This window comes from Rana temporaria, chromosome 3, assembly GCF_905171775.1.
Source record: "Rana temporaria chromosome 3, aRanTem1.1, whole genome shotgun sequence".
Lineage (NCBI taxonomy): Eukaryota > Metazoa > Chordata > Amphibia > Anura > Ranidae > Rana > Rana temporaria.
Window position 1 is genome coordinate 447,440,552 of NC_053491.1, and position 18,909 is coordinate 447,459,460.

Sequence of the window (18,909 nt, forward strand, 5' to 3'; positions counted from 1 at the left end):
CGCGGCGTATTTTGCCGCGAATATTGTAACTTTTTTTTTACAAATCCTTCCTATTGCTTTGTATGGCCGAACGCCAATGCCGCCTGAAAAAAAGGGTCCGGGACTTTTTTTCATGCCGCAGGTGTACGGCGTCTATGAGATGTGAACCATCTCATAGACAGCAATGGTAATTCTCCCCTCCAGCGGCACGAGCGGCTGGCGTCGTGCGTTTTGTCGCGGAGGTGTGAATGGGGTGTAATAAATAATAAATAAATGCGTGGGAATGACATGAACGCAGCCCAGCCAAGGCAAGTGACCAATGGCACAGAACCCAGAAGGAAGACCAGGTGAAGATGTAAGTGCCCCCGGGCCCTGCCTGATTCATCGCAGCGCAGCACTGGAGGGCTCAGTCTGAAAATTGAAGTGTACACTAATGTGCTAATATGCTGTGCATACTTGTACGTTGTGGCATAACCTACCCCAGGGCCTCTAAAAAGTAGTAATGTCAGGAAAGTTTACTACCGCTTTATTATCACAGGAGCCTCTCATGGGGCCCCCTACTGACCCGGTGGACGGTGGCCCTTGGGCAGTGCACAGTTGCCAACATTTAAAAAATATTTTCAGGGCCACTTTTTTATATAAGTGCTATATTTAGAGTAGCTGAGATCCCCGATGTTCCTCTATACATCATAGTAGTAATCACAAAATTAAATGAGTACTAATAATGGGGCTGAACAAATATGAGAACTGATATTTCCTTTAGTTGAACTAACAAAAGTGTGTCCATTCTAGAGCTGGTAACATTGAGCATATTCAGTATAATTTTAAAGAACTGTTTTTGTGGGTAAGCGACATAGGGGAGGAGAATGGATGGTATATAAGTGGGAAGTATGTGCAGGTGAGGGAGAGGAATGTGGAGGGTCTAACAGTGGGCATTATGTACAGGAGAGGAGTTCAAAGGGTACGGAAAAAAGCACTATGTACAGGAGAGGAGTGTGAAGGGTATGACAATGGGCAGTATGTACAGGAAGAGTGAGGGGGTATGACAGAGGGTAGTACGTACCAGAGAGAACTGTGGAGGGTATGATGGGGCAGTATGTACAGGAGAGGAGTGTGGAGGGTATGACAGTGGGCAGTATGTACAGGAGAGGAATGTAGACGGTATGATAGTGGGCTCTATGTATAGGAGAGGAGTGTGGAGGGTATGACAGTGAACACTATGTATAGGAGAGGAGTGTGGAGGGTATGACAGTGAGCAGTATGTACAGGAGAGGAGTGTGGAGGGTGCGACAGTGGGCACTAAGTACAGGAGAGAAGTGTATGACAGCAGGGGCCATGTACAGGAGAGGAGTGTGAAGGGTATGACAGTGGGCGCTATGTATAGGAGAGGAGTGTGGAGGGTATGACAGTGGGCACTATGTACAGGAGAGGAGTGTGTAGGGTATGACAGTGGGTACTATGTATAGGAGAGAAGTGTGGAGAGTATGACAGTGGGCACTATGTACAGGAGAGGAGTGTGGAGAGTATGACAGTGAGCACTATGTACAGGAGTGGAAGGATATTTAGGGACTGAGTAGTGGTTAAGCGGGTCATACATGGATTGAAATTACGCCAATTATGCAGAGACCAGCCATAGTCAATCTATGTATGGGCTAGCTGGTTTTACACAAGTCAATCTATTAATCAACTTGAGTACAACCAGCCTGTTTTTTTTTCTTAAAACAATCAGTGCTGCCAGCTAAAGTTAGCAACACTGATCATTGTACGCACTGGCAGAACACAATAACACTGCAGGAGTGATTCCCCCATCCACAGGTCAGCAGGTGAGAGGGTGTGTGGGGACAGGCTGGGGAGAGATACTAGTCAGTGGCTGGGTAGGCACTGGCTAGTATCAGAGCCAGATACACACAGGTTACATACGCCACGATCGTTAGAGCGAGAACAATAATTCTAGTACTAGACCTCCTCTGTAACTCTAAACATGTAACCTAAAAAAATGTAAAGCATCGCTGAGGATACCAAAAAAAATTGTGCTAACTTAACTAACTAACTGTTTTGATGAATGAATGAAACATTTTTTTCCAAAAAAACATGTTTGAAAAATTGCTGCGCAAATACTGTGCTAGAGCTGCACAATTAATCGTTAAAAAAATCGTGATCTCGATTCAACCCCCCTGACGATCTCCAATGCAGAGTTTGCTGATTCTTTCATATAACAAGTGGAGAGACTTTCAGCTGTCAAAAGAAAATATCTGGGCAGTCTGCCAAGTTTTTAACAGGAAACATTGTAACTGACACTTCCTTCTTAGATCAAAGGGATACACTTCTGTGTGTAAAGAACAAATCTGGGCAGTCTGCCAAGTTTGTAAACAAAATGAAACATTGTAACTAACTAACATTGTAACTAAATTTAACCACTTAAAGTCCAACACTTGTTTCTTAAGTTAGAAAGCAATATTATTTGCTAGAAAATTACTTGGAACTGCCAAACATTATATATATTTTAGCAGAGACTCTAGGGAATACAATGGCTATTGCTGCAATATGTTATGTCACACTGCATTTTCCCACTTCAATGAATAATAAAAACCATAAAAACAAAACAGTGAAGTTAGCCCATTTTTTTTTTTTTTTTTTTTATGTGAAAGATGATGTTACGCCGCAACAATCGTGAGAGAATCGTGATCTATCTTCTAAGCAAAAAAATTGCAATTCTCATTTTAGCCAGAATCGTGCAGCTCTGTACCCTGCAACATAAAAAGTGCAAAGACCACCATAGAGTAATTTTCTAGCAAAAAACAAATGATGATTTTTACATGTAGTAGAGAAGTGTCAGAATTGGCCTGGGTGGCAAGGGGTTAATTACCATGAGTAATATACAAATAATAATTATAAGTACTGTGATCCTATCAGTCTGCCGCAGTGTGTCAGCTTGTATTTATATTGGCCGCTCTGAATGTAGCTTCTGACAGGCTGTGCAAGCAGGCCCCTATCTCCGGAACCATAAATGATAGTCGTCCCATATTTTAACCAGTTGTGGGGTAGCTCTTCCCATTCCTACCCCCAAATGTGGGGTTTCTGTGACCTCTAGTCATCGAGCTACAATCCCCCAAATTCGATCTTAGAAAAAAAAAATCTTTTGGGCAAATGGGCCTATCTTGAGAAAGGGGCCTGGAGCTGCAGCTCCATCAGCCCCATTGTTAATCCGGCCCTGCTACTACTACTACTACTACTACTACTACTACTACTAGGGTTGTCCCGATACCACTTTTTTAGGACCGAGTACAAGTACCAATACTTTTTTTTCATGTACTCGCCAATACCGATACTTCTTTTTTTTTTTTTTTTTTTAAATGTCCCCCCACATATATGCAGCCATGTCCCCCCACATATATGCAGCCATGTCCCCCCACATATATGCAGCCATGTCCCCCCACATATATGCAGCCATGTCCCCCCACATATATGCAGCCATGTCCCCCCTACCGCATTAATCAGCGTGCGGGGAACATTACAGGCAACTTTCGTTTGAATAGCTGTTCATTCCTTGCCGCACCGTGTATAGACACTCCCCCTTGCTCGGGATTGGACGGATCTGTCCAATCCCGAGCAAGGGGGAGTGTCTACACACGGCGCGGCGGGGAATACAGCTATTCAAACGAAAGCTGCCTGTAATGTTCCCCGCACGCTGATTAACGCGGGAGCGGCGGCTTTGCGGTATGCGGGCGCGGGGGGGGGCAAGTATTCTATTCAGGCATCGGGGGCAATTGCGGGAGTACAAGTACTCCCACAAATACTCGGTATCGGTACCGATACCGATACTGGTATCGGTATCGGGACAACCCTAACTACTACCACTACTATTACCACTACTATTACTACCTGGGGGCAGCCATGAGTTGTATACAAATGACAAATTATTGTAGTGGTTAGACTGGTCAGGGGAGATCTTGTGCTTGAGGGCAGATCTTAGAAATTTCAGGAATGTATTTTGAACGATACATCTGCACGCAGAGCCGATCCTGACCTCCCTGGGGCCCTAAGCAAAATTACATGTCACATTAAAGTTGAGAATCGGGGGGGGCTGCTGCCGAAGATGACATGTCACATTAAAGTTGAGAAGCGCGGGGGGGGGGGGGGGGGGCTGCACTGCCGACAGTGACACGTCTTACATTAAAGTGAAAAGTGGGGGGGTGCTGACTTCTTACCTCTTTTCCCATGCAGCCAGCGAGTTGAGAAGCGGGGTGAGGGGCTGAAAATGACTTCTCACCAGACGGGGCCTCTAGTGATTTGGGGGGGGGCCCTATAGGGCGGATCGGCCCTGTCTGCATGTAGTTACAGCATGATGTGTCCATGTACACTGCGATTTTGGCTGAATCGAACGTTCTTCTTTAAGAAGAATCTGGTATTGTGTTCCCTTCTAGTATGCAGTATGTGCAACAAAAGCTATTTTTTAAGCAGCAATAATGCTACCTAGTGTTTACTTTGAGCTATAGCAAGTTTTGTAAGGGGCAAATGAAAATGGAGCATTTACAAAAACTTGTTCTTCATTTTAGGCTTTGTTTTTATTTTATTTTTTTGTTTTTTTGTGCATTGCTATTTTTTTTGCATGTTGTGTGTTTGTTTTGTTTTTTTTGTTTTTTTTCCCCTTAATGTGGTAGTACACCGCATATGTGTGGGTTTTAAATTTTTTTTTTAATAAATAAACACAAAAACAAACACACAACATGCAAAAAATATCAATGCTCCAAAAAAAAATGCCTAGTTTAAAATGAAGAGCAAGGTTTTGTAAATGCTCCACCAGTTTTTTTTTTTTTTTTTTCTTTAATGTGTTTTTTTTCTTGTGGGTGTTTTTTTTTTTTTTTTAAATACCCACAACCACATTATGGAAAAAAAAAGGCTTGCAGAGCAATGTCTCATTGCATACTAGCACATTATGAGAGACTGACCTTTTTAGAATAAAGCCATCCAGTGCCGCAATGTCACCGCTGAGAAGGCTGAAATTTTTCCCCTGGTCTTCCTTTCCGGGTTTGCGGGCCTCCGACTACATTTAAGTTTAGAAGATATTCACAGTACCTACGGGTAAGCTTTATTATAGGTTTACCTGTAGGTTCAAGTGGTGTAATTGTTCCCAAAATGTGTTAAAAATAGACACGGGTACAGTTTGAAAAAAAACTAAATTGCCAAAGAAAAAAAAAAAAATATATATATATATATATATATATATATATATATATATATATATATATATATCTCTCTATCACTCACACACACACACACACACTCTCCTGAAATTTCTAAGATCTGCCTTCAAGCACAAGATCTCCCCTGGCCAGTCTGACCACTACAATAATTTGTCACTCATGTTTGCTCCCAGGTAGTAGTATTAGTAGTAATAAGGTACGCAAGTTCCAGATGCGTTGCATCTCCAGTACACAGTATTTTCTTGCTGTTTTGTAGATTACATAGGTCTATCTTCTTTTTTTTTCATATATATATATATATTAAAAAATAAATATGATATCATTTTATTTTATTAAATTTTTTTTTGCAAGCTACACATGCCAAAATGTATAGGTTAGAATGCATTCATTTACAAGGAAGACACATACGCACGCGCGCACACACACACACACACACACACACACACACACACACACACACACACACACACACACTAGATGAGACGTAACAAGTATTGATACTAAAACTGTTTAACCACTTGACCCCAGGATCCCCCCCCCCCCCCTTCACAACCAGGTAGTTTTTAGCAATTTCGAGCAAAACTTTTTTTCTAATAAAATGTAAAAAAAAATATCAAATTTCTTCATCAATTTAGGCCAATATGTATTCTTCTACATATTTTTGGTAAAAAAAAATCCCAAAAAGCGTATATTGATTGGATTGCGCAAAAGTTATAGCGTCTACAAACTATAGGATATATTTATTATTTTTTTTTATATATTTTATACTAGTAATTGTGGCGAACAGCATCCTTTTTTTTTTTTTTTATATATATATATATATATATATATATAGTGGGACTGCAATTATTGCGGCGGACAAATCGGACACTTACTGACACTTTTTGGGTACCGGTGACACTGATACAGTGCTAAAAAATATGCGCCGGCACTGTACTAATGACACTGCCTGAGAAGGGGTTAACATCTAGGGTGATCAAAGGGTTAACGGTCTGCTTAGCCAGTGTTTGTGTACTGTGGGGGAGTTGCGGTGTTCTGGCTCTCTGCCCAATGATGGGCGAATGCCAGCAGGCATCGAGTCCGCAGTGCCTGCAGAGCAGCTTCTGACGGGAGCGGGTAGCCAGTGGCATGCATGCGTGCCCCAGATCTGGAAGTGCAGCAGAGCCACCTTGCCGCCGTATATGCAAGTGGTTAAGGTCTAATTTTAGTTTTCTTGCATGTCATTGCCTCATATTTTATCCTTCTACAGAAAAATGCCCATTGTTCTGCCAGAAATGCACTCGGCATCTAAGGCGCCCCAACATAATTTTATTACTAGTTGATTCTGCTAGAACAGGGTAAAGGTCAATCACGGCAGCTTTTACCATGCAGGCAAACGTACTGGCCCGGATTCAGATAGAGATACGACGGCGTATCTCCTGATACGCAATCGTATCTCTGAGTTCCGTCGGTCGGATCTATGCGCCTGATTCATAGAATCGGGTTCCGCATAGATCTCCCTAGGTTCCAACAGGTGTAAGTGACTTACACCGTCGGATCTTAGGCTGCAATCTGCCGCTTGCCGCTAGGTGGCGCTTCCATTTGTATAAGCGACGAATATGCAAATGAGGAGTTACGCCGATTCAGAAACGAACGACCGCCCGGCGCTTTTTTTTTTTTACGTCGTTTTGTGTTCGCCTTTTTACGGCGTATAGTTACCCCTGCTATATGCGGCGTATCCTATGTTAAGTATGGCCGTCGTTCCCGGGTCGAATTTTGAATTTTTTACGTCGTTTGCGTAAGTCGGTCGCGAATACGGATGGACGTAATTTACGTTCACGTCGAAACCAATGACGTCCTAGCGACATCATTTGGAGCAATGCACGCTGGGAAATTTAGCGGACGGCGCATGCGGGGACGCGCCTGATTTAAATTCTACACGCCCCCTAGCCGCGGAATTTGAATTCCGCCGGGGGATTTACGATACGCCGCCGCAACTTTAGAGGCAAGTGCTTTCTGAATACAGCACTTGCCTCAAAAACTTGCGCCGGCGGATCGTAAATCAGATAGGTTACGCGGATCTAAATCTGAATCTAACCCACTGTGCTTGCAAACTGCGTTTGGGGTGTTTCGTTAACTTAACCGCTTCCCGCACTATAGCCAAAAGACGGGTACAGTGCAGGCCTCCAGTTTTTTTTGTATGTATGCACGAAGTTCGATTTGGCCCAGGCTGGAAATGGGTAAAGTGCCTGCGCACCCAAAATTGATGTGCCAGTTTTTTGGTAAACGCCTGTCGCCATCTACCTTCAGATTTCATGTCAGGGAGCGCTGACACTTTCAAGTTCTTTTATTAAGTGCTGCTTGTATCTAAATAAGATAATGAAGTTTTATCCTTTTTATGGCCATGGCAAGATTTTCTGCAAATGAAATAAAAGCGAGGCTCGAGGCTGTGTGATTGTTTATGATGCAATTTTACATTCATTGCTGAAATGAAATTTTGTTTTGCTGCTTTCAGACAATCGTGTACAATATCCTGTGGGATGTGAAGTTTCTCATGAGGTTAGTTTTTTTTTTTTTTCGTTTGTTTAATCGCTCCTGATTATTTCCCATCTTTCTTACCGCTTCTGTCTTCCACTAACTGCTTTGTTGAGGTTCAGAAGGGAAACACGCCTGTCCTGTTCATTAAAGCCAATCAAATTCCAGCTGTCATTTAACTGGGGGAGGTTACAAAATAAGATCATTGGGCCGATTACTATTCCGGTACAGTTTATCAGTGTTTGACTTGGTGTTACTAAACCCAGGAGCTGACACTCGCTATGTCTGGTCTACCGCAGAACATGGAAATGCAATTATTTTAGTACAGTGGAACCTTGGTTTACCAGTAACGCAGTTAAAGCGGAGTTCCACCCAAAAGTGGAACTTCCGCTTAATCCACTCCTCCCCCCCCTTTATATGTCACATTTGGCATGTAATTTTTTTTGGGGGGGGAGTGGGGGCTTCAGGAGGAGTGGGACTTCCTGTCCCACTTCCTCCTCCCCCCGAGGGGCTGCAAAGGCGAATAGTCTAATCGCCTTTTGGCAGCCCCTCCCTGTAGGCGCTTGCGCAGTGGGTCCACAGCCGTGAAGCCGAAAGCTGTCACGGCCGGGTGCCCACACTTAGAATGAAGACGCCGGTCAGAAAGGGGGGCGAGGAGCGGAGCCCGGCCGGCGCGTCGCTGGAACGTGGAGCAGGTGAGGGTATGTTTATTAAAAGCCAGCAGCTACACTTTTTGTAGCTGCTGACTTTTAATAAACATTAAAAATTAGTGGAACACCCCTTTTACGAGCGCTTTGAATAACGAGCAACTTTTTTTTTTATTCTGACTCGGTTTGCGAGTGTTGTCTCGCAAATGGAGCAGAATTCAAGCTAATGGGGTGTGCATCAGTGAATCACTTGGAAATATTTAGGTAGATTCACAAAGAGTTAGGCCGTCCTATGTTAGATTGCAATGTTTTGGCTTACCGCTAGGTGGCGCTTCCATTGCGGCCGGCGTAGATTATGTAAATGAGCATTTACGACGATTCCCGAACGAACGCGAGCCCGCCGCAGTCGATTAACGTCGTTTCCGTAAGCGATAGGCCGCCTAAAGTTATTCCACCTATGAGGTGGAATAACAATGTTAAGTATGGCTGCCGTTCCCGCCGCGAGGTTCGAATTTTTTACGTCGTTTGCGCAAGTCGTCCGCGAATCGGCATTTAGCCGCAATGCGCACTGGGAAATGTAGTCGCCCGGCGCATGCGCAGTGTCAAACGTCAAACGTGAGGTCAAGCCTCATTTCCGTAGAACACGCCCCCCTCATTTGAAGTCATTTGAATTAGTCGTGCTTACGCCCGCTCGTTTTAGGCTACGCCGCCGAAAATTAGCAGGTAAGTGGTTTAAGAATCACTACTAGCCTAACTAATTTACGGCGGTGTAGCCTAAAAAGACTAGGCTAGGCCGCCCTAAAGATACGCGCCCCCTACGTGAATCTACCTAATTGTGTTTCCGAAACCTTTCCAAGATAAGCCGAGCTGTCCCCGCCGAGTATTACCGAGGCTCTCCAGCACCCCCCCACCTCTGGCCACATGCGGTATTGCATGCCATAGAAGTCTATGCAGGACAAATTATCTTAAGTTTCCATGGACTTCTATGGGGTATGAGTGTATTTGGATTACGAGCCTTCTCCTGGAACGGATTATTCTCGTAATCCAAGGTTCCACTGTAAATATAAACGGCTAAATACCTTTTCTCATCAGCAGTATATAGCAGTCTTGTGACTTCTATCAGTGTCTGGTTGAAGCTTGTAGGAGGGGTTTTCATTCTACTCTGACAGCACTATGAGGCTGCAGAACCCCTGACCCTCTGTCTGGACAGTGGTGATTGGACCTGTGCTGATCACATGCACTCTCCCAAGAAAAAGAAAACTCTCTAGCAATACACACCAAACTGAGCATGTGCAGAGTGACTCCATAGACTCTTTGTTATCAGGAAATTATTAGGGGATAGTTTACACACACAGCTCCCAGTCCCCGCTCTGTAACGAGCGATCGCGTGTGCCCGGCGGCGATCGCGCCTGCCGGGCACGGGAGCCCTAGTGGCCTGCGCGAGAGCCGACGTTCTAGTACGGGCTCTCGCGCAGGGGAGCCGACCTGCCGCCGTAAAACGACGGCGGCTGGTCGGCAACTAGTTAAGATGGAATATTCACATTTTGCAAGAAAACATGAATGATGCCCCATGAGTCACTTGTTACATCAGATCTGCTGACTCTTATCAATTTGTTCTTTGGTTTCTGAGTTCAAAGTTTTCCTTGAACAATCTTCAGCTGATTACTATTTCTCCAGACATTCTTACAGACCTTTTCAAACACTATTGACGAGCCTGAAATGCAAACTGCAGGAACCATTGTCTCCTGCGGCTGTCATTCACAGCCAGTGAGGGGGGGCCTCAGGAGGTGCCAAGCTGCAGCTCTGTGTCTTATGGATGCATGCAGCAGGGCTCGGGAGTGAGCACACACAAGTGCCCCCATAGCACGTGGCTTACTATTGGGGGCACTGGTCAAGTGGGAGGAATCCAAGAGCGCTGGTGGGGGACCCGAGAAGAAGAGGTTGAACAAAAAAAAAAAAACATGTAAGTATAACGGGCCAGATTCTCAGTCAGTGGCGTATCTTTGCCCGGGCGTAACGTATCTGATTTACGTTACGCCTCCGCAACTTAGACGGGCGAGTGCTGTATTCTCAAAGCACTTGCCCTGTAAGTTGCGGCGGCGTAGCGTAAATCGGCCGGCGTAAGCCTGCCTAATTCAAATTTGGATCAGGGGGGCGTGTTTTATGTAAAACGACTGTGACCCGATGTGATTGACGTTTTTACGGAACGGCGCATGCGCCGTCCGTGGAATTTCCCAGTGTGCATTGCTCCAAAGTACGCCGCAAGGACGTCATTGGTTTCGACGTGAACGTAAATGACCTCCAGCCCCATTCACGGACGACTTACGCAAACGACGTAACTTTCAAATTTCGACGTGGTAACGACGGCCATACTTAACATTGGTACGCCGCACTTATGCCTCATATAGCAGGGGCAACTATACGCCGGGAAAAGCCTAACGTAAAGGTCGTAACTTTACTGCGTCGGCCGCGCGTACATTCGGGAATTCGCGTTTCTAGATAATTTGCATACTCAACGCGGAATTTGACGGAAGCGCCACCTATCGGTCAACAAAAAAATGCATTTAAGATCCGACGGCGTAAGAGACTTACGCCTGTCGGATCTAATGGATATCTATGCATAACTGATTCTAAGAATCGGGCGCATAGATACGACGGGTCGGATTAGGACTTACGACGGGGTACATGGTGCTGCGCCGTCGTAAGTCCTTTCAGAATCTGGCCCAAGATGTTTATTTTTGTTTTTTTTTAAAGCCGAACCACTTGAAGACTTGACTTGGATGAAACTAATCCATTCCAACACAAAGGGCCCCATTCATTAAAATATGTGGGGGAGGGACATTATTGGCAGCCAATCAGATTTTTCCTTTCTGGTTCTTAGTATGAAAATATAAATGGAAGACTTCAATTGGTCACTATAGAGGAAAAAGACTGCCTGTAAGTTTACTCAGTATGGTGTGATATAAATACCTTGGGGGGGTTATTTCCGAAAGGCAAATCTACTTTGCACTACAAGTGCAAAGTGCACTGTGGAGTGCAGTCGCTGTAAATCCGAGGGGGACATGCAAGGAAAATTAAAAAACAGCATTTTAGCTTGCACATGATTGGATGATAAAATCATCAGAACTTCCCCTCATTTCAGATCTTCCCCCTCAGATTTACAGTGACTGCACTTCCAAGTGCAATTTCAAGTGCACTTTGCACTTGTAGTGCAAAGTGGATTTGCCATAAATCACCCCCCTTGTTTCATCCTGGCTTTTCCAACTTTCCGCTTCTCATCCACCTCCTCATTTTAGCTGGCTCAGCAAAGTGGTTGTAGAGGCTGCAGCTCCCCCCAGGCCCATCCTTATACTTACCTGAGCCCAATCTTGATCCAGTGATGTGCACGAGCGCAGAGGCTCTCCCTTGCTTCTCCTTGGCTTAGACAGCAGTGGGGGATATTGTCTTATCGACACACAGGCGGCTCGGGAGTGAGCCTGCACCAGTGCCCCCATAGTAAGCAGCTTGCTATGGTGGGTACTCGGCCAGGAGTGCTGGCGGGTACCCAAGAAGAGGAGGTCCTGGACTGCTCTGTGCAAAACCACTGCACAGAGCAGGTGTAAGTATGACATGTCTGTTTTATAAAAAAAAAACGTTATCACTTGAACACATTTTTTCTCTTCTTTTCTAGAAACATGGCATTGGGTGGCGGTCTCCTTTTGTTACTGGCTGAGTCCCGTTCTGAAGGAAAGTCCATGTTTGCCGGGGTACCCAGCGCAGGGGAGAGGTCGCCACGTCAGTACATGCAGCTAGGAGGACGCGTGCTGCTCATCTTAATGTTCATGACCTTGCTCCGATACAATGCCAGCGCATTTGAAGTGAGTAATCGTGAAAAAGGGGACACCGATTTAAAGGACTGGAGGATTTACATTATCACAGAGCTTTTCTTTTGTCTAGGGGAATCGGCTAGTTTTTTTAAAATCGAAGCTGTACTTACCGTTTTAGAGAGCAATCTTCTCCGCTGCTTCCGGGTATGGGTCTTCGGGACTGGGCGTTCCTATTTGATTGACAGGCTTCCGACGGTCGCATACATCGCGTCACGAGTAGCCAAAAGAAGCCGAACGTCGGTGCGGCTCTATACGGCGCCTGCGCACCGACGTTCGGCTACTTTCGGAAAATCGTGACGCGATGGATGCGACCGTCGGAAGCCTGTCAATCAAATAGGAACGCCCAGTCCCGCAGCCCATACCCGGAAGCGGCGGAGAAGATCGCTCTCTAAAACGGTAAGTATTGCTTCGATTTTAAAAAGAACACCCGATTCCCCTAGACAAAATGAGCCTCAGTCTAATGTTAAAAATTAACTTTTCGGGTGAACCTCCACTTTAAGTGGTTAATAGTGAGCCTTCTGCTGCCGTAGATAATCCTGAACATTCTACAAGATTACAAATCTGTGTAGACACTGGGAGATTGTTATCTGTTAAATCCATAGAATGGTCTTTAGTTTCTCTGCATATGCATGTAACCTTGTGACTTAAAGCGGAAGTAAACCCATCCATAAAACAAATTTCATTTCCGGCACATGCCGGAAATGTAACGCTCCCATTGGATGTGCTCTCAACCAAACTGTCAAACCATCCAATGGCTGGTTTCCTAACTGATCACATGTGCAGCATCATGGCAGTTGCAGATTAAACAGAGGCCAAGATGGCAGCTTCCTTGGCTGAAAACAATAGGGGGGTTTACTTCCACTTTAAGGCTGGGTTCACACTTGTCCGACAAACGGTCCTACATTGGGAGCCTCATGTAGCATGACGTGTGAAAATCAATGTTTCCCTATGAGAGCTGTCTTAACTGGTCCTACACAAGTCGGTCTGACTTTGAAAAAACTCCCTGTACTACTTTTGGTCCTACATTGATCCTACTTCAACCCATTGAATGTCATTGAAGTCGGACCAAAGTAGTATCCTGTTCATGAAAGTAGGATGGATGTAGGACCAATGTAGGATAAATGTAGGACCAATGTAGCAGAGCAAAGTAGGATGAAAGTAGTGTAGTAGTGTGAACCCAGCCTCAAGCTGAAGTTTAGCTTGCATTCGTCAGCTTTAGTTAAATTACTTACATTTAAGGAAGTGTATCCTACATTGTACAGACCTGGAGAAATCTTCACTGAACGGATGCCTGCCCTCTTCCTCGCTCAGAACTTCCAGCGCCATCTACCGCCAACATCTGATTATCCTGCCTTACCCCATTTCTAAAGCCTTGACCTTACTACAGGGGACAGATTTATTACTCTTATTAGGAAAGGTCAAAGCGTAACGTCACCCAAATGTGGACGCTATGCTTGTTTGCATTCCCCTCCCCCTCCCCTTCCATTGCCACATTTGGCACTTTTTGGTGGGGAAGGGTGAGCAGGTACTTGGTTTTGACAGGTACCCGCTTCCATTTCAATCTGAGCCGGAAGTTGGACACATTACAGGTCCCAGAAGACTACGGACCATTCACAAGACGCAGCGTGGCTTCCCTTCCATTTTCCTAACTTGAGATGCTGGCGTCTGCATCCAAAGCCATTGGAAGAATTTGCTTGGGTGAAGCCATAGCTGGATCCCTGGACAGGTAAGTGTAATATAAATCAACAGCTACAGTATTTGTAGCCGCTGACTTATTTTTTTTGGGGGGGGAGCACCTCTGTATCGCCATGTTCCATAGGCCTCCTTAGGTGGTTGACTTCCTCCCCACATGTGTTCGTTGTAAGCTTTGGCACTTGCCAATCTTGCTCACAGCCATTCTGAGGCATTCTTAGATTTTCCTTGTTCCCAGACACTTGCAGATGAGCATACCCCAACCTTTTCAGTGGGATGCCCCCCATGAAAGCTGAGGAATTTTTATGAGGTTGGTGTCATCATTTCCTGGGACTTCAATTCCCTACCAAGTTCTGCTGGGCCGCACAACTCCATTTTTGCTATCCTTGGGGCAGGAGTCTCCAAACTATGGCCCTCTAGTTGTTCAGGAACTACAATTCCCATCATGCTTAGTCACGTCTGTGAATGTCAGATTTTTGCAATGCCTCATGGGATGTGTAGTTTCGCAACAGCTGGGGGGGCCGTAGTTTGGAAATCTCTGCCTTAGGAGATTGGGTTCAGCCATCTTATCTGTGGCCACTTTACACACCCTCCCCAGGCCTACCCCCTCTATTCTTGTCATCCCTCTTAGGGGGTGTGACGGATCTCAGATACCCCAGGTCGGCACATCCGCCAGACCTGTGTCTCCTGTCCTCCAAACGCACCCGCAGCCTGCAGATTCGCCATAACTAGCCCTTAACCCCTCAATCACGAGACAATCCACACAAGTGTTGAGGGTTACACATGCAGAGCCTAAAACAGTTTATTAAATCCAAGACATACAGTTTTACACACAGTTAGGGACACTCCCCTTAGCCTTGTCAAAGAGGGGAGGGGGGACAAGGAACAACCAATGAGAACTGAACAGTTGTACATTGAAACAGGCTACAGATAAACATAAAGGGATTATGGTAAGCAGGCAGCCTCTCAATACACATCCCCTGCGGAGAGATGTCTCCAGTCCAGACCATGTTCTATGTGCAATGAACCAAGACAATTAGACACAGCAACAAGATGGGGGGGGGGGGGTGTGGGAGAAGGCATGTAGCATTACATTACATTATCTCAATGCCAGCTTGTCCCGGGTCTCCAGTATCTCCTGGCCCATAATCTGTGGGTAACAGGCCCGCCCACAGTCCCTTCCAAAACACAGTGACAGTGGGTTCTGTCACAGGGGGGTTCCCCAAAAAAAATCCTGTCTCTGCTTCCACCCGGCTGGGTGGTTATTTTGCCTCTTATGGGGCTTCTGCTCTCAGGGATTGAATCTTTTTTTCCCTGCATAAACAAGTTTCTCTGTTGTGATGGGGTTCTTGGGCCTATGCAGCACCTAGCATTGCCTTCTTTTATGCAGAGTCACCATCTGTATTCAGTTCAGGTTTAACCAACGCCCATTGTTAGGTGGTTGTTCCGCCTCCACTGTCCTCTGCTTCAGCTGTGAGGTGCTTCTACTGTTGACCGTTTGTAGAATTAGTTGGTCCTTCTTTTTTTTTCCTGTAGGCCTGTTGCTGCTTCGCCATTTGTTGCCCACCCCTCGGTTATTACTTGGGGACCTCCCACAGCCCATGAATCGATTTTTCTATATCCTCCACTGTGCTCCATGATATGGAATGTACTGGTATGCCAAAATCCCACTCATCTTTGCGTACAGGACACCGGTCCCTCCCATCTTTTCTCTGTGATCTCTGCTTCTTGCTAACCAAACTGAAGCAGGTGGCATTATATGGGTATACTAGGAGGAAGACCCAGCAAAGACTTTTGTCCAATAACTTGAAGGTAATGACATACAACCCATGGTCTATGAATTGATTCCTATGTCCTGTACTGTACTCCATGATATGAAATTTACAATTGCATCAAAATTCCACTCTTTTCAGTTATGGATGCTTATTGGGCACTTAAACCCCCCTCCTGCCCAGACCAATTTTTAGCTTCAGCACTGTCGCACTTTAAATGAGGGGGGGGTTTCGGTAACAAACTGCCATGTTTTTATAGTCATGACATGTCACAGGGAGCACCCCCCCCATGGTTAACAGAGGATAAAATCAGAAACCGACTGGAAAAAAATAACATTAATAAGTCTCCGGGACCAGATGGCTTGCACCCTAGGGTTCGTAAGGAGCTCAGTCAAGTACCACGTGATCAGCTGTCAAGCTGTCAGCCCATGACATCTGATCATGTGATGTAAACAGAGCCAGCAAAAGTTGATCACCGGCAGCTGTCAGGAGGGACATCGGTCCTGATCAAGGAGAACAGCTGCCGCCTCATCTGTGCCGCTTATCAGTGTTGCCTACCAGTGCCACCCCCCCCCTGCACAGCCTCTCACTGGGAAGATCGGTTTACTGCTGTTTCTCCTCCTTCCAGCTCTAATGCAGCTGAGGGAATTTGATTACGTATAGAGGAAAAAAAAGGGAGAAAAGGGTATTTGTAATCTATGCATACATTTGTTGCCTTCTATTGCTATTTTAAACTGAATGGGTTAATGTACAAGGCAAGGTTTTACATATACTTTACAAATTGTATTTCTTTGGGGGGGATATGAAGAAAAGGGGGGAAAAAAAGCACTATTTTACAATAGGATGTCCACAATTGGTTTATTTGTAAAGTAGTCATTATTATAAAGTGTATATTAAAATCAAATGTAATAATAAATAAAACTATATATAATGCTACCGGCACCTGGCATTGCTGACATCGTGATCACATGATCAGCAGTCACTGACTGGTTCCCAACCTGAGCTGGACCCGGAACGGTCAGTGCCAGCCCCATTTGCCAGCTAGAAGCCATGCCCAATGTCGCTGGTAGCTGTCAAATGTATGCAGTAGAGGAACCAATCCAAAGTATGGGGAATTGTGCACACTAGTGATAATCTACAGATTGTAGGTTAAGGTTTTACTAATCTCCTTATTTTTATTTGTTCCTTCCAGATTTTCCAAAATATCTTCGGCTTGACCCTTATCATCTTGGTTGCGATTGGCTATAAGACCAAGCTGGCAGCCTTGACACTGGTCCTTTGGCTCATGGTCATCAACGTCCTCCAGAATGCTTTCTGGACGGTGCCATCTTACCGTCCACTCCACGACTTCCTGAAGTACGACTTCTTCCAAACCCTCTCCGTAACGGGTGGGCTGCTGCTGGTCGTGGCGCTGGGGCCTGGCGGAGTGTCCATGGATGAGCACAAGAAGAAGTGGTGACCTCCCCTTGCCAGGCAGTGCCACGCCTTACCTAACAGCCCATTACGCTACAGTCAGTCGCTTTTCTCCAGTCTGCGCAATGCGCACCTGGCAGGTATAAGAACACCTGACTGGAATGTTCCATTTTGTGGGGGGGGGAAGCTTTCCTGAAGTAGCTCTGACCTTGAAATGTTCCATTTAAATGGATTTTACATTACTGTTAGGATGGCGGCATAGAGGGAAGGTAGCACCAACCCAGCTTGTCTTTTTCAGCAATGTACAGTTACGCCTCTGATGGACAGATGTGTGCATATTGTCATCGAGATGGATGTCTTTCCCCTCCTCCCGTATCCTGCCATTCCATTAATACTTTGTAGCGGAGCATTATTATCTTTCACTACTGGAATGACGCCCCCTACCTCCACCTATAAACACTACCTGCATGAATAGTCACAACCAGTCATTTCACGCCAACTTGTTTCAAGTTCCTCAGTGTCCCTGGAAAAGATGCTTCAACGTGGTCACCAGGAGTATGAGTCGGGCTTAGTGTGAAGTGCTGGAACCATTATGAGAAGAAGAAACATTTTTATGGTTAAATGGATATTTGTAAAAACATTTTTTAAATAAATTTACTATTTTTCAGATCAACAAAATCCACAACGCAGTCTTTTGTCGTAATGTGTGGCCAGCTCTATTACTATATGACCCCGAAACCCAACCTGGTCCCCTATACATCTTAAAGTGATACTAAAGGTTCCTTTTTTATTTATTCTTTTACACAGAGTGGCCCCGAACATCCTCTATGGGGTCCCTAGGCAGATCATGTGGCTCCTCTCCGCATTAGATAACCCCCTTGGAGAAGAGCTCTGCCGGGGGGGTTTCCTTGTGGGCGCGCTCCCGAGTCATACACTTGGCGTCCATAGCTGCTGAGTGTATGACTCGGGGGGGGGGGGGGGGGGGGTATAGGATGCATTAAGTTGAAAAACACGAACCTTTACAACCCCTTAAGTTGACAACTACTGCTGTATGGCCTTGTGTCTATGAAAAGGACTTGGGGGCGCCTGATCTAAAAAAATAAAAAAAAAGTATGAAGAACCTCTAAATCAAGTGCCTTTTGGCTGGGGAGATAATTTACTATCTGCTTAGTGTAGGCTGTAGAAAGCAAAGATACATTTGGTTGTGATGGGCACTTCCATTTTAAACAGTGGCTTTATTTGCTTTTATTATAACCCTTAAAAAAAAATGTAAATAAAGATCAGGGGCCAAATTCTCAAAAAAGCTGCCTAACTTAACTTTCAGCAGTTAAGTTACACAGGCGTTAAATTTCTACCTAAGTGCCTGATCCACAAAGCACTTACCTAGAAATTACACGCCGTGTAACCTAAGTGCCTCCGTCGCAAGGCGGTCGTCTGCTCGAGGGGGCGATTCCTATTCAAATGAGGCGCGCTACCGCGCCGGACGTTCGGCGCATGCGTGTGACGTCATTTTTCTTGATGTGCATCGCGCGAACGTACTTTACGCCGGGCTTTGTGGATCGCGACAGGACAATAAAGTTGCGTCGGGGGGGAAAAAAAAAAATACGCGCCGGAAAAAAAAATTTAAAATAAAAAAAAAACGCGGCGATCGAAAAAAAGGTCTGGTTTTACATGGTGTACTAACTTTACACATTGTAAAACCAGCCCTAATTTTACGCGTGCAAATCGTAACTTACGCAGAAAACACAAAGCTTTAAAAGCTTTGTGGATCTGCTTAAGTCCTCATTTGCATACGCAAAGCGGCATTTCGACTCGAAATGCC

At 45.3% G+C, this 18,909-nt stretch overlaps 1 protein-coding gene across 1 annotated transcript in view; it reads left to right on the forward strand.

Annotated features, from left to right (window-relative positions):
* Positions 1-17,769, forward strand: part of LOC120933384 (surfeit locus protein 4-like) — a 44,988-nt gene extending 27,219 nt beyond the window's left edge. The window contains exons 4-6 of the mRNA XM_040346584.1: positions 7,678-7,721; positions 12,015-12,201; positions 16,867-17,769. Of these exons, the coding sequence (XP_040202518.1) occupies positions 7,678-7,721; positions 12,015-12,201; positions 16,867-17,133 (498 nt within the window). The 3' untranslated portion in view covers positions 17,134-17,769. The remainder of the gene's footprint in view (positions 1-7,677; positions 7,722-12,014; positions 12,202-16,866) is intronic.
* Positions 17,770-18,909: the final 1,140 nt, after the last annotated feature.